Here is a 26,821-nt window from a genome sequence, read left to right on the forward strand (position 1 = left end):
GCATTTGTGTTTTACATGTATAAAATGCAAACATGCTTGTGTGTTTTTGCAATACATACATGCACATACACATGCAGACAAGTGGGATCTTTGTTCTAATGAGGCCCAGGAGTGATTATTGATACTATAACACTGAGGAAGTTAAAGACCTGTTTTCACTTTGCAGGATAGGTGTTTTCATCCTGTCTAAAAAGCTTATTGCTGAAAAATCCTAGTAAACACACACCTAGTATGCTTAAAGAAACAGCACATATTATATTTCTCCGTGTGTCTATAGAGATAAAAGCATAATCACACTGATATTATAAAAGAGCACTGTGTTACCTTTCCAGAGGTTTGGATCTATGGCATGGGTAGTTAAGGTACAGTGATTGTTTTTTTCTCCTCCCTCCAAGGACAGCTCAGAAAAGTCACACATAAGCTCCAGATTGGTTAGCATAAGAACAGTCTTATCTTATAACTTCTTTTTTTGGGCTGTTTCACCAAAAAGTGAGAACATTGGTAATCAAAGAAACTGTGTCTTTGCAGTTAACAAACTCAGTATCCAGTGTACATTTGTTATGGAGTACTATAGAAATAAACACAAAAGGGTATGGTAGCTTTAAGTCATCATTTAGGCTGACTCTTGAATCTGTGGTGGACATATGGGTAACAGGGATTCCACAGAAATGCCAAGCAAAGTAGGGATCAGGGTAAGAGCAAATTCATCAAATAAATTATTTTAATTAGAAAGAGCACTATGAAATTACTTCTTGATATGTGTCAAATTGAATCAGTGATTAAAAAGTCCCTTCCGTGATAAAAAACACACTGAGAAAGATTTTTCAGAGGTTTCATTGTATATTTTCACCACCTCTGTGAGGATATGTTTCTGGTTGTTTATAGCCTTTAAAATAAGCAAGATCATTAAATGCACAGATTTTCTACCTTGTGTGTTGTTTTATTAAATTAATTAACTGAAAAAAAGTTGGATTTTTTTTTTATTTTTTATTTCAAAGCGGTCTTTTGTTTCCATTTATTTTTCTCCATCATTTACCTTGTCCTAAATGGAGTAATGTTGGCTGGTGAAACATTATCTTATTCTGTCTTCTACAAAGTGTGTGATTTTAGGAAGCTAGTACAAGTTTTATTAGGATCTTTCACAAAGGGACATGAATTTCTTATCTGCATTTCTAGACAAGAGTAAACAGGACTACCTGCATGTTAGGAAGTGCAGTGGGATTCAAAGCATGCATCCAAACCAATAGCCTGTGTTCACATTCTCTTCCAGGGAAAAGGGTGTGAATGCTCCTTGTGGCAGGATTGTATTACACACAGCCAGGTACAGTTGGTAGAGGCTGCTCACACTCCTCAGGAGTCCAGGCCACAAAACTTGAGGAAATTCCTGTATAAACTTTATATCAGTTAAAAAAACTGAAGTTCCTTGAGCTACCAGAAACTAAAAAGCAAAGTTGACTCTACTTGCTTTATACAAAAATGCCAAAGTTTCTAAACTTTTTAAGAAACCAGAACTTGTGCATTCTGCCAGGGCTTCTCTTTGTCATCTCTTGTTCTGAAAGCTGTTGGCTTCCCTACAGCAGTGGGTGAGTCTTTTGCCCAGGCTTTTCATTCCTTTACTGCCCATCTTTCCCACTCCTAACAGGTATTACACTCTTCCTGAACTGCCTTCTCCCTCTTCCACTGTGTCCCAGTGTTCAGGCAGTCTGCTGGCCAGATGTTGAACTGGCTAACATAATGCTTTCTGATGTGTCTTTTCCATGCATGAAACTAAGTAGGATAATCTATATACTGATTCATCAGAACAAGGTTTTGCATTATGGTACCAAACAGAAAAATATTGTCAGTACTGTGTCACTCTATTTCCTTGAAACATTTCTCACTATTGCAAAAATAGCCCCCAAAACTTGTACAGCACAGCATCTGCCTACAACCGCCATTTGGAATTCATGACTAACAATTTGTCTCTCTTTCACTGAGATTCTCATTCAGGGAAAAATAGATAAAATGTTCAGCACTTATTGGGTGCATTGCATTATTGCATTGCACTGCATATATTGCACCTTGCAGAACCTGGCTGTCTTTTAACATCCACAAGTATAAAGCCACAAACTTTATTCTGTCCCAGAATGAGAAAGGAGAATGTCTTGCTGCTGATATTCTCATTAAATCAGTAGCAAAAATTGCCCTTCTATATTAAATATAGATTTCATATGCTATGTGTGTGGGCCCCTCCATATCAGAGAGTTATCCTAAACATTTTAATAAGTAAACAGTAATAGTGATTATATTTTTTTCTTGGTTGCAAGGCATCTTATTTCCTGAGATATCCCTGCCTCTATCTATCTATCTATCTATCTATCTATCTATCTATCTATCTATCTATCTATCTACCTACCTACCTACCTACCTACCTACCTACCTATCTAATGTTTACAAAGAGACTGTAAATGTTCAGTTTGATGGTAGCATAAGAGGACCTCAATGAAAGAAGTGTACATTCACTCGAAACATAAATTTTAAGTCTATTGAGTTTTTTGTCTTTAAGCATGAACTCAAATATTTAGATTTTTTTTATTTATTTTAAACTAACCTGAAATATTTTTAAACATCTTTTGAGTTTAAAGTTTATCCTAATTTGAAACAATAATAGCCATCCACATGGGAGTATTCTGATTATTTTTAAACCTCCTTTTCTTCCTTTTCCCCTCAAAAGTAAAACTCTGAAGCCACTGATTGTATGTAAATTGCATGAATTTAATGGACTCAATTATTTCTCAGACTGCACATGCTGAGTCCTGTTGATTCTAGTGAGATTAAGATCATATGCATCCAAAGGTAGATTTTAGCTCAGTGTGTGATGTTCTTCTGGCCAGCTTTCTAGCAGTAAATTAAAAAATGCTTTTGCAGTGCTGTGCTGCTGGCTTTATGGCTTGCTGCATGGTAGGTCCTTTATATTAGCTGAAGAGCTAAGCAAAACAGCAATGCTAATTTTTAGCAGGATCAAACACAAAGGGGTGGAAACCAAGAATTCCTGGGCAAGTTCTTTTTTCTAACAGTTGTTGAGATACTACATGCAGTCTATCTGGCAGCCCTAATATTGAAAGGAGTGCAATTGTTTTTGTTGCAGCTCCATTATTCTGTTATTTTATGCTGTCAGCCATAGTAATCTGAATATTTTTGTCTTCTCCATAAATTGTTTATCAGGTCATGACAGCAGATGGTTGTGAGAAAGATGAGAGAAACACGTGCATCCTCAATGGCAATGATACATTTTTTGGTTTTTTTTAGCTTCCAAATATCAAAATATCAATACCAATAATACCAAAATTTCAATTGCAGTAGAAAGTTATACACTAGGAATCCAGTGTTTCTCTTGTTCTGATGCCAGAAGAGTCCATTGGAAGTTTTACAGGGTTTGGGAGAATGAACGTGAGCTCATAATGTGAGCAATTGATCTTTTCACATGTAGTGTATTTTATTTTATCTATGCAAAATCATTGTTGAAAATAGATTATTGTGTGGATCTCTTTAATGGTCTTTCTGTAGGTGAATAATCGATAATTTTGAATTTGTCATTTCTCAGTCGTTACGATTGAAATTGTTTTCTGAAACATGCTGAGGAGAAGACAAGTGCTGTATGTGTGGGTTGATGGCAACCACTGATTGCACCTGTGATTTGTGAATGCCTTCGTTCTGCAGCAAACTAAATGGGATCTGATCAAAACTATCATTTGGATATTCAGGTCCAAGACCAAGAGTGCTGTGATATTCACTAATGTCCTTCCATTCTGCTCTTTACTACTATGTAAACTACTGAAGATTGTTTTGAATGGCTTCTATTGTGGTTACCAGCTCATGCATTAACAGTATCAGCCCTTTTTACTGTCTGCAAATGCACTGTCAGCATACGTTCATGTCTGACACAAAAACTCAGACTCTAATCCCTGTATTTTATCCTAATTCCTGCATCACCAGCTGTGGTGTTCACGGGGACTCCTATTGTAGGAATCTTCAGAAATTGCAGATTTCAGTGCTGAAGTTAAAAATAAACGTTTCTTGGGAAAACAGGCCACTTGAGAATTGGCTGATGACATCTACGTAACAGGGGTTTAGTGTTTTCACCAGTTTTCACCACATTATTCAACGGGTTTTGGCATTTTTTGGAAAATATTTCACATTAGAGCTGTTCCAGGTGTTCTTCAGCAAAAGAAGATAATGTTGAAATTAAAGCAGTTCTGAGAAAATTTTCATCTTCAAAGGCTTCTTGAGTGAGCCTAAAAAGGTTTTGGATCAATATTTCAAAAGCTTCCAAGAGCAGTTTTCCTACAGTAACACTGACTGACAGGATCAGGAACTAGAAAATCTGTATTTATCTGTTAGCATAAAGGGGAATACCAAGACTATCTCTCAGGTATTGCAGACTTTTCTAAAGAAGATAGAAAAGGCCTTAGACGACCTTCTAAATGCTCCTGTACTGGAGCCACTATATTTGACACCGGGTAATAAAGAAAGGGTTTTTCTTTTATAAGGCTGTGCTTTGAGTCCTCCAAAAGGTTTTAATTTACATTTTGCAAAATCAAAGTTGATAATTGCTTCTTTGCTTAGACAGGTGAAATTTAAGTATCTGAACTGACATGTATTTTGACCAATCCACCTGTGTCAATAGTTTTCTGTATGCTGGAGCCCATCACACTAACTTAATCAGGGGTGGTAGAGTCATGCTTTCCCCAGATTGTTTTGTAATTTGGGAACCAAAGAAATATCTAGCTCTGAAGTTTCTGATGATTCCTACGTGCAGAATATGGAACAGTCTCAGAAAGCTGCCTTTCCTGGATCACCAGGTGCCATCAGCAACAAACCTTCACAATCAAATTTGTGTTTGAAGTGCAATTAATAGATTTGATTGCAGTGTGTTTACCACTGACAGCTGTCCCTTAGGTTGTTGGTTTTTTGTTGTTTTTGGATGGGTTCTATTGTTTCTTCTGACGGCAGTTATTTGCAGTTGCAGAAAAGGAGAAAGCTGCTTGTGTTCTGTGAAGAACACACTAGGCGTTTCACTCTTTTGAATGTTGGTCCTAATGTTTGCTCTTACATTTGATCTAAAAAGTAAAGCTCTTCCCACAAGATCATAGTAGTTATTAGAAATAGCATTCTATTCATGATCAGGGTTGAAATAGTGTGTCAGCATGCATAACTTTTCTGCTCTCTCCAGTGGTAAAACCTTTCCACCCAGAAGAAATAAGGTTAATCTATTCTCACACCCATCTTCAGATCCGTGTTCTGCTTCTATAAATTTTTGACTTAGCTTTTGAAAAACACAGTTGTCTCAGAAATAGTTTGTAGTTATTATTTAGGAAGGAAGGTGATCAGTTTATGAAGGGGATGTTAGGAATTGGAAAGTAATGATATAGGATTTGAAAGAATTTGTCAGGATTCTGTTATTTTGGGGAACATTTGCAGAAAAGCTAAGTGGAAAAAAGATTATTAGGAGTGTTGTTCATTCTCATCATTGTTTTTTTGCAAACACTGTATTTTCTAAGTTTCTGGAAGCTTGGGAACAGGTCTGCCATACAGCTGTTTTTCATACAGCTGTTTCTGTTTCTAATGTGCATTTCAATTAGATTAAAGTAGCTATACAATGCTGATCCTTTCAAAATATAAAGCATACCATGGGCCAAATAATCTTGTTTACAGAGTGTAAAGGGAAAACAAATTATAGCTCAGGTTCTGAAATAGCTTCATCTTTACTTCTCTATTTAAAATAAGTTTAAGGGTATCTGTGAGTGCTCTTACTCTAGGCTTCCCCTTCTGCTTCAAACTAGCTTTGCCACAGAAAAAATATTCTGTGGACAGAATTCTTGGTTTACCAGGATCAGCCTTGCTGGTTTCCACACATACATCTGTTAGGCCAGCTCAATGGTCCTTGTCTATAATTCCATGCTGCCCTTTCTTTTCAGTCAGGCCCATATCATAAGGAAGCAAGCAGGTATTACAGTTGGACTCTTTGGTAAGATTTTATTCTTTCCCTTTTTAGTGCTCTGACATTTAACAACAATTTGTGCATAAATAGTTGTTGGAATTTTAGTGAGAATAGGACTGATTTGCTGTTATTAAAACATTCTTAAATGTCATTGGCAATGGTGCCTTATCAGTAGTGTAAAGCACAGGAAAAGCAAATGCAACAACTACGCTGTGTGTGGATGCTGTTGCTGAATTTTCTTGGGCTAACAGAAGACCTTAAGTGAATTAGAATCATGGACTAGTTATTTTACTTCCTAAGAAAACTCTCCAGTCTTCAAAGAATAGCAAAACAACTCATGGTTTCTCTCTGAAGGGTGATATTCTGTTTGCCCTATTTTCTGTCCTTTTTGAGTAATCTGTTTTTAGTCTACCTCTCAGTGATGTTTCATCAAGGGCAAACTGCCTTTAATGAGAAGAAAATTTTTGAAAGTTACTAAATAGTATTAAGTTCAAGAATCTGTAGTGTTTTAGTTGTCATTCACTTCCCAGAAAGGAAATGTAAACTTATAGTCTTCATGCAAAAGTTTTCAAGTGCAAGAGGTTTTCAATTTTTTATCTTTCATTTCCAATGCTGTTTGTTACATTCTCTTATATTTGCTCTGTTCCCCACCCAAGCAGAGTCCACTGCATAACACTGGGAGGGAAAGTTTGAAACAAGAGATGCATTGCTTAGTCAGGTGGCTTGTCAGTGAAAATTTCAAGTCCACAGCTCTGGTGAGGATTATCTGTCAGATTCTTTGGGCTTTGTGAAGTTTCTGAGCTCTGAATCATAGTTACTTGACCTGCCAGGAATATTGTGACAAGTGACCCTCAAGCAAAATCATTCTTTACTTTTTTCTGTGTTCAGTTACCTCTTATTCTAGTCACTTTTTAGCTGATGTGTAGCCAAATTCTCATCTACATTTTGGGAATTGTGAAAAAAATTACTGACTTTGATGAAAAAAACAAAAAGGCATGTTTAATTTTGTCAGTCAAATTGGGAGCCAACACATGTAGGATTATGAGGCAAGTTGTGATTTAAAAGTGGTGACTTTAATGAAGGCAGAAGAGATCTCCTGTAGTGTTAATACCTCAAGGGAATTCTGCTATCTTCTGTGCAATACCATCCAATTGGTGTCAAATTCCTCATGTTGTGGACATTTCTGGATAGAGTTTGCAAATCTGCCATTTTTCAACCCAAGTTATATTACATATTTCAGGATTCTTCTGACTTAGACCATACAGTTTTTTAGTGGGAAGAAACATTAACTGTTGTAAACTTCCAAGCAGATTCTAATATCTTGAGTATGATAATGCCTATACATCTCACTTGGCAGTTTTGGCATTCACTACTTGAGACAGATTTTTCAGATCAAAGGGAGGTCAGTCATCAGCACTGCTTATTTTTCTGAGTTATAATTGTAGTCAGCATGCTAGAGAGGCTCCAAATAGGCTTGTGTTCTTTATCTCAGTGGCAATATTTTTGTGTCCAGGTAGCACTGCTGACTTTTTTAGCACTGCTGATTCTCACCACCTTTTGCATTATTTTGGTGGTATTTGGGCTGGCACTTAAACATTGGAGATGCTGAATTTTTTTAACTCACACTTGACACAGTAAAAAATACAGTATGAAAGGCATAATGGGTATAACTATTCAAAAATAATTGCTTGCCAGATGAAGAAAGGACAAGTTTGTTATCAAGTGCTGTCCTATGTGATCAGAATAGCATTTTCATTTAAGCACTGAGGAGACTACTTACTGTTGTTACCCATGGCGCGCTCAAAGCAGGAAACAGAAATGTACTTGCTGCCATGGACATTTATAAGCATTTTAAAGTGGCAGAATCAAAAGCAAACAAAATTGAAAGAGGACATGTAATTTGTATCCCTCAGACATGCTTATTTGCTGAAGTTTGTAATAGCAGCTTTCCAAGCTCTGGAATTCATTGAATTTCTAAACTTACGGTTTATCTGTAGTAGAGTTATGTACTTGACTCACAGGGACTCTGTCTCAGCAAAAACATTAGTTGCATTACAGCCACTAAATAAGGAAAGAGCAATTTATGGAGTCTTACACTTGCATATTTACTGTTCTGGCTTCTCAGATTTGCTAACATCTACTTTCCTAATGTATTCTCAGATTTGCTAACATCTACTTTCCTAATGTATTGAGGAAGTTTTAATTCACTGTTGATAACTGTAGAACTACATAAAAGAACAAAGGCTGTAAGTTCCTACTTCATGTTCCATATACTTATCTTCTACTTCTTCCCAATTGTATGTTTATTCCCTATACTGAATTTCTTTATGTGAATATCAGAGGCACTTGGTTTACTCTCTGTAGAGGAAGGAAATGTTCCTGAAAGCTTCTCTGTTAATGTTGAGTGGAGACAACTGAGTGGAAAGAATCTTACAGAATTTTTGCAGAGTGAAAAACAAATGTTTTGCAAAAAACTGCTTCATTTAACCAACATTCAAAAAAGAAAACTAGCAAATTAAAAAAAAAAAAAAATTAAATGTTTTCACTTTTTTTTTTCACTAATTTTGAGTTTTCATGTCCTAGCTTTTAGTATGCAGTTGTAAGTAGCAATAAAATTGCTTTAAGTAATGCAATTCTTTAGACACTACTTTTCTGTGTAAAAAACTAACCAAATAATAAAATCAGAAATCAGATTGTAATTTTGAAATCCTCAACTACAGAGTGACAAAGATGATCATGAAGAGTCTAATGAGTCTGAACTATTTGTAGAAATATTGTTACTGGGAGTTAAGCTGTCAACTCAATTGAACTATTTTTATTATTATAGAGGTACTCAAAATATTGACTGACAGGGAACTTTGATCTCAGTTTCTCTTTGTTTTATGTGCCTAAATAACAATTGGCAGCTACTGAAAATGTGAATAAATTATGAATATAAAATAAAGACTGCTTGCAAGTCTTCTTCAAAATAGTTCTAAAATAAAACTTGAAATACAATAATAGCAGCAGAACTCAGCAGAGCTCTTGCTTTTTGTGTATCTGGAATGTATTGGTATATTTTCCCAATTCTCTCTTGTTTTTTTTTTTGGTTGAGTAGGTAGGATTTTTCCTTACTTCTACTCTGTTGTGGTCATCTGATGACAAGCACAATATTAACAGACATATGATTTTTCATATTTCAAGAGGAAACTTCTACTAAGCTCTCTGTTTGGAATATAGCAAACAGGCAAATCCAGCAATTTGTACTGAAAAGTTTGGGGGCCCAAGTCAGAATGTGGGTTAAATGTTGTTAAGGACAGAGGAAGCTCAAAGCAGCCATTTCTGTTATTCTTATGGTTTCTCCCTCCTTTCTCTCCCAGTTTTACTGATGAAGGAGGTATAATGAGCCTTTCCATAGCCTCTGCTCTTATGGAAGAGTAGGCAGCAATTTGCTGAGGAGATGCAGCACTGTCAAGAAATTACTTATTTTGCTTGTGCTCAGGGCTTCACCCTTCCAGGAAGAAATACAGACTGACATGACTGTTTGAACCCACTGAACACACTAAAGCTGGTGGGGTATATTTTAAAGGGCTTTATTAAAAATTCCAGGTTCGGGGGCATCCAGTCTGCAGAGAACTTCTTCTACTGACTCCAACTTGATCTCTCCTCTTTGCTTCTGTCTTCTGGCAGATCCTGATGAAGTAAAATTCAATGCTACACACCCACACTAGATCCAAAAGGCAGATAAGTTTAACATAATTCCTTTCAGCCGTATTTGGTTTGAAGTTTTGGCATCAAACATGCACCTACATATTACTCTTTGTCTGCTACTGGCATAGCACCACATTCTTCATGCTGCCAGGAACAGTGGCAGCTGCTGCTTATGCTAAAGCTTAAGCCCCTTCCTGCTGGACAAGAAAGATGAGAGTGCAAGATCTCTTAGGTTACCTCTTTTTTAAAGAAAAGGCTTCACATTTCCCCCTTTCACAATACGTTGCAGTCTAAAACATCTTTGTTGCTGATGTGTTCTGTACAGGGTTGCAATTTTAGTGATCCTCAAACGTAAGAGTCCTATTGCCTGTCTCCCAGCCTCCCTCAGTTCCTAGCTTCTTATCAAAAAACTGCTCTGCTGTCTGGAGTCCTCTTTGGAATGAGCATAAGACAATACCTCTGGCACCACTCGTGTTGTTGGGCTGAGAACTTGTTCCTGCGGTGCTTGCCCAGAGATTGAGCTCTAAGCCATGTTCTTGGTGCCAGATGACATTTTGCTTCTCAAATGTGATCCTGTATGAGTCATAAAAACTTTTAGAAGAGTTGCAGTTTTTCTGCATCGAGAACTGCTTGGTAGAGTCTTTGCCACAGAAAGTGCCCTGAAGGTTTCTCCAGAGTAAGGGGAAAGCCAGGGATTCTTCTCCCCAGAGGCAGTAAGGGCTCTGTGTTCTGAAGTGTAAGTGCCAAAGAGCAAAGATGAGCTAGATACATGGTGGTAATAAGGCTACTGTGCACCCAGTGAGCTTTCAAATTGGTTATTTATGTGTGCAGTACCCTCCTAATAGACATGCTCCTTCATCTCCTTGCTGTGCATATGCAGGGACAGTAGCTCTGCAGGCAAAAAAAGTAAGCGTGCAAGTCAATCATGAAGCTTTATAAATAAGCCCTTCTATAATGCTGTGACTGACAGGGCAGTATTATTTTTCTGATAGCTGTTGATGTCATGGAGTGGCAGTTGTTCACTGCTCTGTTATTTAACATTATAATTGAATAAAATAGCTTCCTGTTTTGTGCCTCCAACAAGAAGAGAAGTTTACCCATGGAAAATTGTGAAGTACTGAAATGTTTGTTTAATAATGAAATAAGATTTACAGCCTGGCTAATGCTGATTCCACTGTGTATGTGCATGTGTCTATCAGATTTACTGTACTCTTGTTGACAAGGCTAAGGATCAGTTTGCTCTGTTCCTTTTTCTTTTCATAAACTCATGCAGTGAGTGATCATATGAAGTAGCTCCTGTCCTGTTTCTCCACCACTGAAAATAACATAAGGAATTTGTTGATAAGCATCACTGAAACTGATGGACATTTCAGATTTAAATTCAATGCAGTGAGTTCCATAGCTGAATTCACAGAAGGCAATGCCATCAGGAAAGCATATATATCAAAAGGAGAAAAATAATTGTTATTGAGGTTAACTGAAGAGGACAATTAATACATATTTTGTAATGGGCCAAATGCAGTCTCACTGAGAATAAAGGGACTGAGATCTGTGTGCATCACCCTGCTCATTCCTCTGGAAAGGTTCTTGCCCACTTCTTAATTCCTGTTCTTTGTTTCCTTGATACAAGACATTGGAAACAGAAAAAGTGGCAGTAATTTTTTGGAGGAGCAGAGAAGGGTGCTTGAGATTTATACAGGTTCAAAGACTGGATACTTGGAAGGTAAAAAATATGTTCAGCATCAGCATGTAACTAGAAGCAACATCCTGCTCAGGAAGATTGTGTTTTGAATTATTAAGGGCTCAGAAATCTACAGGAGGAAAAATTGTATATGCTTGCCTTATTCTCTTTTCTAAACATCTACTAATAACCACTGATTAGGAGATAGGATATTGAACTAAAGAGATTTTTTTTTCGGACCAGCTATGACCATTCCTATTCCTTATGAAATGGGAAGGTCTGAGATCACCTTTGTACCTCCATTGATTCAACCCCTGCTCTATATAACAATGGGAAAGGGAATGGAGATGATGAATAGATAGAGCTGACTTGGAATGGCTTTTAAGTTATGTATTGAAGTTATGCTTCAAACATGACTTGTGATGTAAATGAAGCATAACCAAATACATAACTGTGACAAATTAGTATTAAACAGTCCTTGTGAAAAGTGGTGGGAGTGAAATGTGTCCTTGCCTTTTTATCAGTTCATTTAGAAAAGTCTCTAATATTTTATACTACAGAAGTTCCTGTGAGTCAGCGCTGTACACCACCTTTTGTCTGATTCATGGTGTTCCTCTCCCAAAACTGCCTCCTGTCTGTTGCCACCAGAAGAGTGTTTTCTTCATTAATCCCCATTAGGAAGGTTGCCTTGGTGTTGTGGAATTATGGAAGGAATGTAACTAACTTAGTTTATAATGTTTTCTTATGCAGAATATTATTTTCATTAAAGTTGTATTTTAGCACAGGAAAACAAAGCACATACACTATTGAAGTCAAAGGTTAAGGAAAAGAGCATAGTAACTCAAAATTGATCTTGAACCTGCCACTCTCTGGTCTGCAGTACTGCTTCTTACAAGTGAGGATGTTCAAATGGATTGGAGTCCTAAGAGTGTAAGGTGGTGTTTTTAAGGTCTGGGCTGATGGTATCCAGCCCAACAAGATTAAAGCAAGCTTCATCATCCAAGATTTTGGTAGACAATCTTTAAGAGTGGGTGTTATGACAGCCTGCATTTGCACAGCAAGAAGTTTCAGTCTCACTCATCCCACTCAGCTCATTCACTTCCAATCTCCTCCTTTTAGAAGGAACAGTTACCCATCTTGCTGCTCTCAGAGATGCTCTGTCGACAGGCTGCCCACTCAAAATGTTCATTTAACCTGAGTGCCTGCTACTGTGGAGTTTGCAGGCATCAGTGTCTGTCTGCAGGTGTGGCCCTCTTTTCTTCCACCATTTCCAAATTTCCAAAAGCAGGGAGAAAGTCTAACACAGTGATGACTGCAATGAGCTTGGAAAGTTCACAGCAGGAATCTGGAATTCTCATGTGCTCAAAAATAAAACTGGATGTCACTTTGTATCTTGCTGGTCTGAGTGGGATCTGGAAGGACGAACTGGAAGCTGTAATGCAATGTGATAAGACACTAACTTGAAGTAAAAATATTACTGTAGATCTTGTTTTGATAATTAGAATCATAGAGCTGTAGAGCAGGATTCCACTAGATCAGGTTGCCCAGGGCACCCTCCAAAGTGCCCTTAATCACTCCCAGAGATGGGGCATCTACAGTTTCTCATGGCAACGTTTTACAGTCCCTCGGTAAAGCATTTCTTCCTAATATCTAATTTATACCTATTCTCCTTCAGTTTAAAGCCATTACCCCATGCTCTATCGATAACCTCTGATATGGAGAGTACTTGGACTAAAGGTGTCCAAAGAGTGTTATTCAGACAAGAGCACAGGATCAGTGTGGAGCAGTGTGCAAGGTGGAAGAAGGAAGTGTTGGCATCAAGAGGTTTAGGAAATATTGATCCATGAGTGAGAAGTCTGTGCCTAAGCCTAGAGAATTCCCTATGATTCAGCAAGAAAGTGCCTTCTGCCTGATCCAAAAGTACCTTCCCTCTGCTCTTGGAGTGTTTTGCTGAGGGGTGATGCTCTTTAATCCCTGGAAGAGAATCTCTGCATAGGTGGAGGCCCCAGTTGACTATTTTTAGAAATGAATATGTATTTTGCAGCCAGACTCTCACTTTTCAGGCTTAAGTAAGCCTTAGATGTACTTCCAGTCTTCCAGCATTCTGGGGTAAGGGTTTGAAAGCTGCACAGTTCCCAAAGACATGTCTTGTGCTGAACAAGCAGCATTTGATGGTTGATTTTCTGTCATGGCTGATATTTATGGATAAAAGCTGTCCTGGGCAGTGATGAAGATGTGAGCTCATCCTACAGCCTCTTTTATGACTGCCCCGATACCCAATGCAGGGTATGGGGCCCCTTTACTCCTTCCCTTCTCAGCTCCTGGTGCCTGTGGCAGGCTTCTGTGGAGGTCTTTCCATAAAATTCACCTTGCAGTGGTGATTCAAACAAGATACAGGATTTGAAAATGTGCTACCCTTGCTTCAGTGGAATTTTATACTGCACTCATCAGCCAGCTGTGGGAAAGGAGTGCCCTCTGACTGGCAGTGGGGCCAAGGTGAGCCCAGAGAGGAATGCTGTGGTTTGCTGAGCCTCCTGTGGGAGGGCAGCTCTGCAGTGGGTTCATGGCTGCTGCCCCACGTGTGCCAGGCTGGGGTGGACCTCATCTCTACAGAGTTCCCAACAAGGAGCAGGGGCCACTGGCCATGGCTGGATAATGCACCTTCTTCCCCAAGCTCTCCCCAAGCCACCATGCCTCTGCCTCTGCTGGATGGAGGGGAAAAAATTGTTGGTAAGAGAAGAGGCTTTTGTCATTAGCAGTTCATTGTTGCTGAGGTGATGTGATATTGGAAGGTGAGAAAACTGCAAGCAAGCTGCTGGTCCCAATGCTGTCTCTGCTTTAGGGGCAGCCCCATGCACCAGCTGCACCAGACACAGTGGGGAGATGAGGTCTCACCTGCTGCCCCTGACAGAGGCAATGGCCATTGGGGAACATGGTCTGAGGGACAGGTCTCCACAGATCTGTTCTTGCCTCTTGGCATCCACGAGCAAGCCATGAGTGCTTGTAGGTGGTGTTTGGGCTGTGGTTGCCTGTATCCAAGGATGAACATCACTTTCCTCTCCTGGGCGAGACCCTCTTGCCTTTTCCCCTAAACCCTAAAGTCATTCCAGATGTGTTCTGTGCTTATGATACCTTCTGAGAAACTCTTGCTTTAAAGTAGCCTTATTCTTAGCAAAAATAGATAGCTGCCCAGGGAGCAGCTATCCAAGGTTACTAAACCTTGTAATCTGGTTACCGTGGAAACATCTGTTAAGAAACTATTGCTAAACCACTTTGTGTTTTTTCTTCACCTCTTTTATGGAAATACATATTTCTGTTTACTTGGCAAAAATGTTATTTATACCATACACATTGTAGCCATTCTCTTGACCATTATCTTGTCAAACAAGATCCCATCTCTAACAAGCAAGGTTAAATGATTGTAAAAACAGATATTTGACTTTATAGTGGAAACTGGGATTAGCCATCAAGTAACTAAGCTTTTGCTAAGAAAAGCAAAAATCTTATAAAAACTTTTCTATTGTTTCAGAGTATTATAATGTTTGATCACATTTACTCAATATAGGAATTCTTCTGGTCATGTTTTAGAACAAAGATAAGATTATTTTTTCTTCCGCATTATAGCATTCTCACACATTTTTAAGATTTAATTGTCAACCATACATCACACAGGGCACCAAAAAAAGAATAAAAGCATTATTGCTAGGCAAAACTAACAGCTGTGCTTGAGAGTTGGCTGTTCCTGGATGTAGCTCTCATCATTTCCATCCAGCTGTCTGTGTCCTGGTAGTGGTTCCTCTGCACTGCACGAGTTGGGACCCTTGAGTGCCAGCACACAGAAGTTCCTGAGGGACCAGACTTGTGTGCTGCTGGGTAGGCAGTGGCCCCACCTTTTAGGTGGTTCTTTGTATCCTCTGGTTACTCATTTCTGTCCTTGCGGCCAGGGAATTTTGTGAGCCCTTCAAAGGGAAGAGCATCCCTCACTCAGTGACCCATTCAGTAACTGATTTAATTAATTTGAAACTGTCACTTTTTAAACTGTTAATCAAAAAGCCAATTATCTCTTTACAGTCCTAAATACAACAGTAATCAAAGAGCTCCTCTGTTAAAAACATATCTGGATTTTTTTCTGTTATCTCAGAGCTTTTCAAATAAATTGGAAATGTGTCTATTTTAAAAAAATAAAGACCCTATATTAGAATTCCATTTTATATTTTGGAATATTAAAACTGTTTATTTATTTCTGAAAGTATGTTTAGAATTTTAGCCTTTTTTATGTGTTCTGGCCTTGAAGACATAAGTCTCAAGGTGTTATAGAAGGTTTATTAAGGATAAATCCTGCTCTTCTTATTCACCTACGTACCTTCAATCCTCAAGCAGCATTGCTCTGTTACAAGTTTGTTTGGTACACACATTTGAAAGTCTTATTCTAGGAATGTTATGTCTTTTAGCATAGGGGTCTTTTTTGAATTGTAGCTATTAATTATACAGCTGTTTTAGAACAACAAAACCCAAAAAATGTTCCTTAAGTAAAATTATATAAGTTATGACTCTTAATTTGTATTGTTATGAAATTAGATTTTTTTACAGGTTTACAAAACAAAGAAATTTTTTAAAATATGTTCATGCTACATGCCCAGTCCTGTATATATTTATGGCATAAAAATGTTTTTTGAGTGCAGCAAGTAAGAGAACAATGTATGATAGCTTTCTAAGCTTTCTTCTTTTTGTCTCTGGCTTTCTAAGTATTTAATTGAATTAGATCACTACCCATTTATCCAGTATTTTCTCCTCTTTTAAAAATCTCATCTGAGAGTGGTGAATAGTTGTTTTTTACTGTAATAATGATGGTGAGTCAACAATTTGATTAATCATGTAGTTAAAGCAATGAGTACTTCTGAGCACATCTGCTAAAGGACGTGTCCTGATTTTTTTTTTTTAATTCTTTGTGTGGATAAATGTGTTTGCTTCATTTCCATGGAAGTTGTCTAGAAGGGCCCAAAAAAAGATGGTATATTAATGTGTTAATATATTAAGGTCCATCTCATTCCGTATCTCCAGTTTCAATCTGCATTCCTGACTACTGACTCCCCAGTTTTGTTTCCAGCTTCGTAGTCTGCAATAAGGGAATGCTTGTAGAGCTCTGGGCAGGTGTTTGCACCATTAGCAAAACTCTGCAGATTGCCAAAAAAGAGGTGCTTTAGAGAACAAGAAGAGGGCAAATCGAGTGCCAAATTCTGCTGCCATTTAATCCTTTGAAAAATAAAATGTTGGCCAAAAGATTGTTTAAAAGTAAAGAAGGGCTGAGTGGTATCACAGGTGGTGAATTCCTATACTGACAAGAGCAGGATACACAAATCCATAAGTATGTGAAGAGACATATTTTAATCATACAATCCAGCTGTAAAATCTTAAGGGTAACAATGACACATCCAGGGTTTTTGGATGGAGCTTTCAGGTTTATAGTTTTGGCCACTATTTATCAGTATTTTTGAGTATATTATGACACACAATGAATAAAAGAAGTGAATGGGCACCTGAACAAAATGAAGACAGGATCTTTGTTTCTGGAATCAGCTCTTCTAGTATAATCTCTGCTGCCAGCAGCGAACACATCAGAAGTATTTACCGTATCTCTGCAAGAGGATGTTTATGGATATGACACCTGCTGTTCTGCACACTTAACCTGAGATTCAGATTCTCTCTCAGTACCACGTGCACCTCTGTTGATTTCAGAAATATGTAATAGTGCACTAAGGAGTGTGATATAAGAATCTAAATAGATCCATAGGCATATGGACAGACAGATTGATCAAGACAGACTTTATCAATCACAAAGAATTCTTTTTGATTGTCTTTTATGTACACAGTGGTACTAAAGTGTCAGCCCAGGTAATTTCCCTTTATTTAGTAATTTTTTATGGATTTACTTAAAGCTTTTACTTGAAAACGTGGAGTGTGTGTGTGCTTTTTGCAGAAATGTGCTGGTGCTAGTAATATAAACAGTTTTCATTGTTTTGAAAAAAACATGATGAATAAATAAATTATGTTTAAACTGGACAGAGATGATTATGTGGCATGTGACCAAAAATATATCTTTTTTAATAGATGATTCAGCCGCAGAGAGTTTTAATGGCAATGAGACCGTGGGACACAGTTCCAATGCTTCAGGGGGAACACACTGCAGGGAGATGGCAGAAACCAACAGTAATGGCAAAACAAATCTGGAGCAGGATGAGCAGCCTCTGAACCTGAGTGACAGTCCCCTCTCTGCTCAGCTGACTTCAGAATACAGACTAGATGATCACAGCAGTAATGGAAAGAACAAATACAAGACTCTCCTAATTTCTGATCTCAAGATGGAACGGGAGGCAAGAGAAAATGGAAGCAAGGTAAGATGCTTCCACATCGTCCAGATATGAAGCATGTAGTTCAGAAAAGGAAAAGATTTGTGAGACCCAACTAAAGGTTATTCCCAGCTAAGCGCTTAATGTGGTGTGTCTAATGTTTGTCAGATCATTACTTAAATGCCATACAAAGATTTGTATGCTCTGTTACACATATATGATGCATACATACATAAAGTGTATGTGGATGTACATGGGTGAATACATCTGTATTCAAATTTATTGTGCTGACACACAGGCAAAAACGGTGGAGTTCTCCATCAGACATGAATTATCAATCCATTTATTGAGAACTGTCTACATTACTGACTTAAAAAAAAATTAAAGTATGTATATAATATGATATATATATATGTACATATATATGTATGTATGTATGTATATATATATATATATAAAAATATGGAGATATATACATATGTATGTTTACAGATGGCCATCTCATGACATCTTTTATGTATCTGTAGAATTTTTGTGGTTTAAACCCAGTTGTCAACTAAGTACCTCACAGCCAGTGACTGACTGTCAATTTCTGGCCAGCTCCCCTCAGTTTATATACTGGGCAATATTCTCTGTGGTGCAGAATATCCCTTTGGCCAGTTTGGGTCAGCTGCCCTGGGCTTGCTCCCTTCCAGCCATTTGTGTACCTGCTCGCCAGCAGAGCCTGGGAAACTGAAAAATCATTAACTTGGGGTAAGCACTGCTTAGCATCAACTAAAACATCAGTATAATATCAATACTATTCTCATATTTAATCCAAAACACAGCACTATACCAGCTAGTAGGAAGAAAATTAACTCCTTCTCACCAAAGCTGGGACAAGATTTAATATGTATGAGTGTTAAGTGTGTATGGCCAAGAAAATTCCTACCAGTGAATTATCAACATCTGAAAGGAACTGATTTGCTTTCTTCATGATTGTGTTATGCAGCACCTAACCTGAATTAAAACTGACAAGTTTGCTGTAAGAAGCTGTAATCCCTTGAGGGCTTTTCACTGTAGTTTCTATTATGTGGGTAAGGAGAAGTAAGGGTGTTATTTTGTAGATAAAGACAGATCTTATAGATTAAGTTAGCTAGCTTTCTAGGATGGTGTTTTTTATAAGGGCCTACAGTTGGGAGGGAGGGTGAAGAAATGGCATGTCATAGACTTTACCCATTGATCTTACTGGTCACAAGTCCTTTTTGTTTTTTGTTTGGTTTTTTGTCTTTTTTTAATCTGATGACCAACTGGCTTACCACTTTTACAGCAGTAATAATAGGATGTGAGTCCTGGATCCAAAGACTATTAATGCTAGTCACTAGCTTTCAGTAGCCTGACAACACAGATATACTTTGAATGGGCACATTTTATTACAGGGCTTTGAAACAGGAATGTTAAAATCCTTAGGCATACTTAGAAATGGATAATATGACTGATATCTAGAGAACACCACTTAATCATGCTAAGGTTTTATCTCCTATCTTCATTGCCTGTGGAGTAAAATTAAAATCTTGTAATTTTTTGTAACTTAAGTGTCTAAGTTTTGGTGGGTAGAACAAAGGGAGACTAAATGGGAGATTGTTAGTCTTTCTCATGGTCATTAAGCAAACCGTGTATCCCAGCACCTTCTCCATGAAATCTTTATGAGAAACTTTGTCTGTACTGAATACTTACTTCTCACAAACTTGCATTTTATGGAAAATGTTCTGCCTAGCTGTAGTCTCCTCCTGTGTATGAACCCCAGTGCTGGATTTGCTCAGTACTTTGAGTTGCACAGTGGATCCCAAATTGGCTGATATGAACAGTATCTTCTTTTGCTTCAGGGCAGATTGTTCTAATGAATCCTTTATAGGCCTGTCACCCAAATACTGACAGACACACAGGCTCTTTTGCCTGAGTTAGGTTGTTGCTTTTGCCATCACTCTTGCAAATACACAAATAAGCTTGACAGAGATGGGGAGGAGTCTTAATGTGAAACTCATTTATAGCTAAGACAAGAACATAGCCTAATGTTCAGTTTCCATTTTGAATCAGTTCCAACTCAGATGCAAGAAAAATTTATTGAAAAGTGTTAAAAATCTATAATGAATTGAGATGACAATCAAAGCTGTCTCATTCTATACAAATTTTAAGAGGCCAGAATCTTCCCCCACATCAATACATTCTTTCACACTCACTGTCATCCTGCCCACTCTATATTGCCAACAATATGCAGATTTGTCTTCTCTTTTTGTCCTAGTGAAACTCATGTTGATGTTTAGAGTTCATTTAAGTATATGATTAATTAGATATGCAGTAAAGATTATTAAATATAGAGTAAACACTTCATGAAGAAAACAATCCTGGGATAAACAGAATTTGTTAGAGATTTGTAAGATGTGTTACTGAAGAAAATATCTGATTTCTAAGTGAGGAGAAATATATTTCAATTATTGGGCTAGTACTAGAGGAAGAAATACATTATGCTTCCTCCAACTTCTACGATGTCCCATTTAACCTGCACAAGATGTTATTCTCTTGCTATAGTCAAGACTGTGAAACTCAGAGGCAAAGGAACGGAGCTAAGATCTCTTGGATGATTGATAATTTTGTATCTGCTGCAGAATTTTGATCAGAAGAAGCTGTTGAGATAAAAATGGTAGGTTTTCCATCGTGTTTTCTTTGAAAACATGACAGCTAATAGGGAAATCTTTTCTGAAAATGCTTACTTCTTTGTGGAAGTTAAATTTTCAGAATATTCATCTTGTCAATATCTATTTGAAGCAGCTATATGCTTCTGCTATAGGGAGTTTGCTAAAATAGTGGTATCATTCTGCAAAAAAGCTTGCATGTCAAAACAGGGATACTTACATCAGGCCTATGGGCACAGAGGATGTAATTAGTGATTTGTAAGAAGTATAGAGTTTGTTTTTCTTGCTAATAAATCAAGTTTTCTTGCCTGAAAAGACTGATAAGTAACTAGGGATTAGATAACCCTGTGAAAAACTACAGTATATTATTTAAAGAATGCTTGATTCAGTTACTTCAGAATATGAATTTTAAAACTGGCATTAGTAGCACCCTTAAGACAAGAATGACATTTCAGTGGACAGTGTTACTTTGAATCCTCAGTTCAGGCAGTGAGTATGAGTGGTAATCTCTTTTTACAGAAAGATCAGGAGCTGACTGCAGTGGAGGGAGTTGCCAAATCGTAACAACCATAAAATCTGATCCAAAATGTTTTACTACTCACTGAAAATTTGTTGTGCAAGGGCAAAAGGGGTTTTAATAATGTTAAATGCATATATGTACATGTGTATGTATATGTGTACATATATATATACACTTTATATATATGTTTTTATTAAGCTTATATTAGGGAACAGATCCTCCAGTAAGACCTAGCCATTCACAGTAGCAGAAACTTCTACAACCATTTAGGGCTAAACTGAAGTTTGTGAAATTTTGTGTAGCTGCAAAAGTATATACATAAGTTAAACTTAACTGGGCTGAATACAGAGAGTATTCATCAGCAAATGCACTGCAAAAATGTGGTTTTATGAATTCAAATAGTTATGTGCACACATCAATTATTTTAGATCATTACTTATGTGTGAGCCTGCTGTTTTTGTTTGACCATGGTGAAGTCTCTGTAGCACTGAGATTTTTTTATTGCTGATTCTTTTGTTGTTGCTACTTACTGTACCATATATTTTATTATGAAAAGTTATTATATAGCTTTATCTCTTCTTCATTATTTATTTCATTAAATACAGCTAGCCTACTCCTTTTAAATTATTTTGTCTCTTCTGCATTTGGATAACAAGGTTATCATAATATAGTATGGGAAAACAGGCTTTTGAGCTCACCAGTCATACTTACAGTGCCATTATTTTACCTGGATTAATAAATGGTTTGTTATGTCTGTATTGCAAGAGGCACTCCTAATATGTAGAAACTCCTTTGTGGAATTTCCCAGATAGAAATATATGTTACTGATCATAAATGCCTAGGAGATGCATTAAAATGAGGTAACAAGGACAACCCATGTGCCCATTTTGTCCAGATACCTACTAATTGCGAGCAGTTAGTTTTCTTTCTTTCTACCAGATGAAATTTATGATAGAAAGTTGGACACCTCGAGTCCCTCTGGATGTATGGTAGGCTGAGTTAATATGCATTATGTTTAGCTCAAGTGTGTAATTGTCTTCTTGAAGAATTGCACAAGATAAGAAATTATTCCTTTAAGTCTGAAAAGTAAAGCATAATTTTAAAGGAGAACAGTAAATAATGATTGCTACATACCATGACCTTTAATTATAATAATGCATTCTAATGTGCATGTCATTATAGTTAGAGTTGTTCACCACAAGACAGAGCTTTCATGTAGTCTCCAAAACTAAAATCTTTCTGTCTCTTTAATGCTGGCCTTTTTTCTACAGCCTGATGTACAGAACTGTGTTCTTGTCACGGGCCACTTCCAGGGGCTGTTTGCTTCCAGCCATTGCAACTTCAAACAGTGCTGGATGGATGGATGTATCTACAGTGTGGCAGGTTACCCTGGCACACTGTCTGCTTTTAACACAGGGCCCTGCTCCAAGAAGGTATTTAAAGGCTGTAACCTTGTATGACATGTGAAAGCCAGGACATATATAGGAGGTCCTGGGTGAAGTTTGAAGTTCCTGCACAGTAGTCTAAATTTAGTCTTCAGTGGTTAGTCCAGCTGTAGAACCTTGTAACGTCTGTTTTGCTGGACCTCATCATTACCAAGGGGGAAACCAGGTAAAACTGTCCAAGCGGGCTGACCTGCACATGCAGTTACACTGATATGCCTGATGTCATCTGCTGGTGAATCCATCTGGTTTCCAAAAGTGCATGTGAATTTAGCCACAGATAGACACCATCTACGAGGAGCAAGACGGAGTCTCGATGTATTTCTTCCTCACTCTCTTTCCTTTTAAAAGATGTGATTGCATCTTAGCAAAAGGTGGAAGGTCATTCCTTGAATCCAGTGAACATCATCACATCTGACACTGTTTCTGAGGCATGGGGAGTCACTGCCTGCCTGGTTCCAATCTGCCTGTGTTTCTGTCTGCAGGTTTCCTTGGGGAAATGGCCATGGTCAGAAAATAAGAGAGCATATAGCTTTTTCTAAAGCGAGTGGAATTGCAGTGTGCTTTTATAGGGACTGATAGAGGCCTATTGATAAACTTAGGAAGGAATTTATTAAAAAAAAAATTGTTAATGAAATGTGAAATGGTGTGCATCTGCTTGAAGCAGGAATTAAAATGGAGACTTTGAGAATTTGCATGTTATTAAGAAAAGTGTTGGAGATGCTTTGGTTTGTTTTTTTCTTTCTTTTTTTTTAGTTAATAATTCAAATTTTTTCTCTTCCATCATCACTGATTATTTATATAGTATTTATTTAAGTAGAATAGACAGGTTTCAGCTGAATGGGAGCACTGTTATATGGTACTTATATGAAATGGTTACCTCAGCTCTAAGCAGGAGGGAAGATGGAAAGGGGTAAGATAGAAGTGTCTCCTTCTCTTTTAAAGATACCATCAAACTCTGTGTGTTGTTTTTAGTACAAAGAAAATACCCTTTTCCCCGTCTAGTTTATTTTGCTAAATGCCCAAGTTAAGATGATTAATCTGGATTGAGAATTTAGCATGTCAGAAAGCATCTTTTGATTCCAGCTCATCTCTCCTCAGAACTTTTCATTGTCTCCCTTTCTTGAAGTTGGATCTCACTACCTAGGTACAGCATAAGAAGAAGCTAGCCTTTGTTTGTTTGTTTTCTTTGTTCTAACTGGTACACTTATTTCATTTCCATGGTCAGATAGAAGGTGTTCAAGCAATGCCATATTTTACAGACTGCTGTTTTGTTTATGGAAGTATCTTAAGAGTCTGCGGTCCAGAGATTTGACAGCCTTATTTTATGACTTAATTGTTAGGACTATGAAGAGACTTATCATGAAATACTGTTTGTCACTGTCAAAAATAACTTATGAAGAGTGAAACAAAGTCTGGTGAAAGGTTTAGGCAGGACATGTTACTACAAGTAGTGGCATACTAGATATTGAACAAACAACACCAGGAGTGGGGCAGAAGGCAAAACCAGCATTATAAACTCTCTGGAGCAATGAGATACCAGCACAGAATGAGTCTGCAGCTCCACTAGGTTCCAGTCTGCTTTCATTATTCCAGTTGTGGCACTGAGGAGAAGATGGTGACATCTTCCAGCTTTGCCTTAATTGTTACCCAGTGGGTTCCATCATTGCTGCTTTACACGAAAGCTGTGGAAATAGTTTGTACTGAGATTTAAAAGATGATAAAAGAAGTGAACTGAAGGCAGAATCCACCCCTGCCACCATCATGTGTAGGCGAAATGAGGCTAATCTTTAGTCTTGCATCACACATCTTTGGTGTGTGAAGGCAGGCTCAAGTGTTCTGTTGAAGTAGGTGTCTTCTTTCTCTGCTGTGCTCACGTTTGTGCAAAGGTAACTGCCATGCCTGTGCTTTTCTCTTCTTGGGAGATAGATACACTACAATGGAAGATAAGCCTGTTCTCTTCTCCTGTGCATGGAGAACTTCACTGAAAGGAGAACAAAAAATGTGTGCAAGCACTTTTGTGACTTCCTGATTTTTTCCTGCCCACTCACCCACAAATTAGCCTGTTTTTTTCTCTTACACAGTGAATTGCTGCTTCATGCATAGGGGTTTTAGAAATTGCTCTCATAAAGTCTGAGTCCTTTATGTTTTATTTTACCATTTTACCTGACACCTTGATTTTACTCTTCCCTACTTTTAGAAAACAAGCAAGCTGAGAAAACCACTGTTTTCCAACTCTAAAAGTTAATTTATTTGTTGTTTGGATAAAGAATTTTTGATGAAGGAAAAAATATGTTCTTTCTTGCTGCTCTTTTGTAGGGAATTTGTTAGAGGCCACTGAGAAGCTCTTTGATACAAAAAAAATTTTGATGTTAGTTTAGTGGTTTAATAAGCACTGTTTAATCATGGTTCAAGTGTAACAACTATGTTTTTATAGAGCACTGTTTGTTCCAGGAACCTTCTGATTTTGGGGGTTACCCATAATAAATGGCTAATACATCATTGTTTTGAAGAGTTTGTTTTTCACGCATCATGAAAAAAATCAGTGTTATGTTTGTAAGAAAATATTAATTCTGTAGCATTCTCTAACAGTCACATTAATGAAAGTCCTTTGTTTATGATACCATCAGTTCTGTGTCTAATTCTTCCCATTGGGAGTACATTTATTAGCAGGTTTTCATGTTCAGTCAAAGCTCTTGAAAGTGAAATTGATTTCCTGCAGGACATTCATTACACTGATGTAACTCCAGGTCAGTTAAACAGAAGTTGATGAGGCTACTCCAGATTTACATACCGGTAATGTAGAGCACAATCTGGCTCCAGACGTGTATGAAGTCCCAGCTAATGTAAAACTGGCATGGAAGAGAATGAGTTTTGATGTGACCTTTTATAAATTTTCTCAGAAGGTTTTTTAAAGGAGGAAGAGCACACGGGTCAAGTACCAGAAAGTGGTGCTCTTGGTTCCAGTTTGCATGTGTGTTACTCACAGATCCAGCTGTCAGTCCTCATTTACTTTTGCCTTCGGAGTCTTTGGTCACTCATATCGAAAAAGAAGCACTTGTATGTGAAGGAGATGCAGGACTTTCTCCAACTTGGTTTTAGTGGCTGGACAACTGTTCAGACAAGAGAAAAAGCTATCAAACGCCTCTGCAATCAGTGAGGTAAGGTCTGAAATTAATACTTCCCTCTCTGTTTACAGCCAAGAATGTTCTGTAACTCATCAGTCTTGGAGCACATGTTGGTACCTTTCAGGCAAATTCTTGTTCACTTCAGCCTAGATTTCAGCCTGATAGACAACTTCAAGGCTGGGCTTTGTTATTGTCCCTCTTATTTTTGTGAGGACTTTTTGTTGTTGTTTGTTGGGGTTTTTTTTCTTGATTAGGGAGGTGATTGAATTTGTGTTGAAATCCTACTATGTTGAATTCTTTGCTGCACCTTTTTCTTCTGCTATCACAAATGAAGCCCCTCTGCCACCTAGAAAAAAGCTGAGAGCAAATCTTGATCTTGGAAGATTAAACACTATTTGATGGTAAATTGAGCAAGATATAATGGGGCAGCAGTAATTGCTACCTACTGTGATTATGTTTAGTCTTAATATTATTTACAGTTAATGAGCTGACATTTTTTTTATTTTTCAGATGCTGAGGATGAAGAGCTGATCCTCAACACTAATCTGTGATGAATGGCTTAATATTTGGCTACATTCTATACATTCCACTCATTCAAAACTATATTGTTATTCAAGAAGTTGATAATCACAAATGTTATTCCTAATATTTTATTTCTGGCGTTGAATTCTTTTCTACATGCCAAGACAAGTTCTGAGGAAAGAGAGGAAAGAAGTCAAAAGTTTTTCTTCTTTAATGACATTTATAACAATATATTGACAAGATTTTAAAATAAATGTAATTTTTGTTAATTGTCTTACAAATATCTCATTTTCTAATTTTTTTCTTCTTGAATGAATTGCACTAGTCAAATGTCTTGCTGAATGCTTGATACCTTCAAGCTGTGCTTTTGTGTGCTCTCCATAGCAATTGCTGGGAATAATTAATTACATTACAACACTGAATGTTTTTTTTTGGATACTTATTCATGCAGTTGGATTTGATGGGTGACGTGAGAGAAGTGAACAGATAGAGGAAAGAGGGAAAGAGAAGTAGAATTCAGCTTTTAAAATATTTAACAATTTTGCTCTCTTTCATCTTTCCTTTTGCTGCTTGCCTTTTACTCCTTCAGCTTTTTCTGGTAATTCTTTGTTCTCCTCCATCTGCTTCCAAAGACTCATAGGAACCTATCTTAAATTTCGTTTTTTATGAACAAAATAATAGATATAGATAACAGTATTACTTACCAGAAAATAGGACTGTGAGGAATTAACTTTAATTACTGAGTCTAGTCCTCTGTAAAGGAGAACATAGATGACAGATGTTTACTCCAGGAAGATGTGCAAGAGTTCAATTCACAATGTCCACAAAGTTCTAATTAG

General features: G+C 37.4%; 1 protein-coding gene across 18 annotated transcripts in view; it reads left to right on the top strand.

Moving 5' to 3' along the window:
* NOL4 (nucleolar protein 4) overlaps positions 1-26,821 on the top strand; it is a 187,709-nt gene that overhangs the window by 90,874 nt on the left and 70,014 nt on the right. For all 18 annotated transcript variants that reach the window (XM_086889123.1, XM_086889106.1, XM_086889113.1 and 15 more), the window contains one exon: positions 17,460-17,743. In XM_086889123.1, the coding sequence (XP_086745249.1) occupies positions 17,460-17,743 (284 nt within the window). The remainder of the gene's footprint in view (positions 1-17,459; positions 17,744-26,821) is intronic.

Source organism: Cyanistes caeruleus, chromosome 1, assembly GCF_971803275.1.
Source record: "Cyanistes caeruleus chromosome 1, bCyaCae1.hap1.1, whole genome shotgun sequence".
Classification (NCBI taxonomy): Eukaryota; Metazoa; Chordata; class Aves; order Passeriformes; family Paridae; genus Cyanistes; species Cyanistes caeruleus.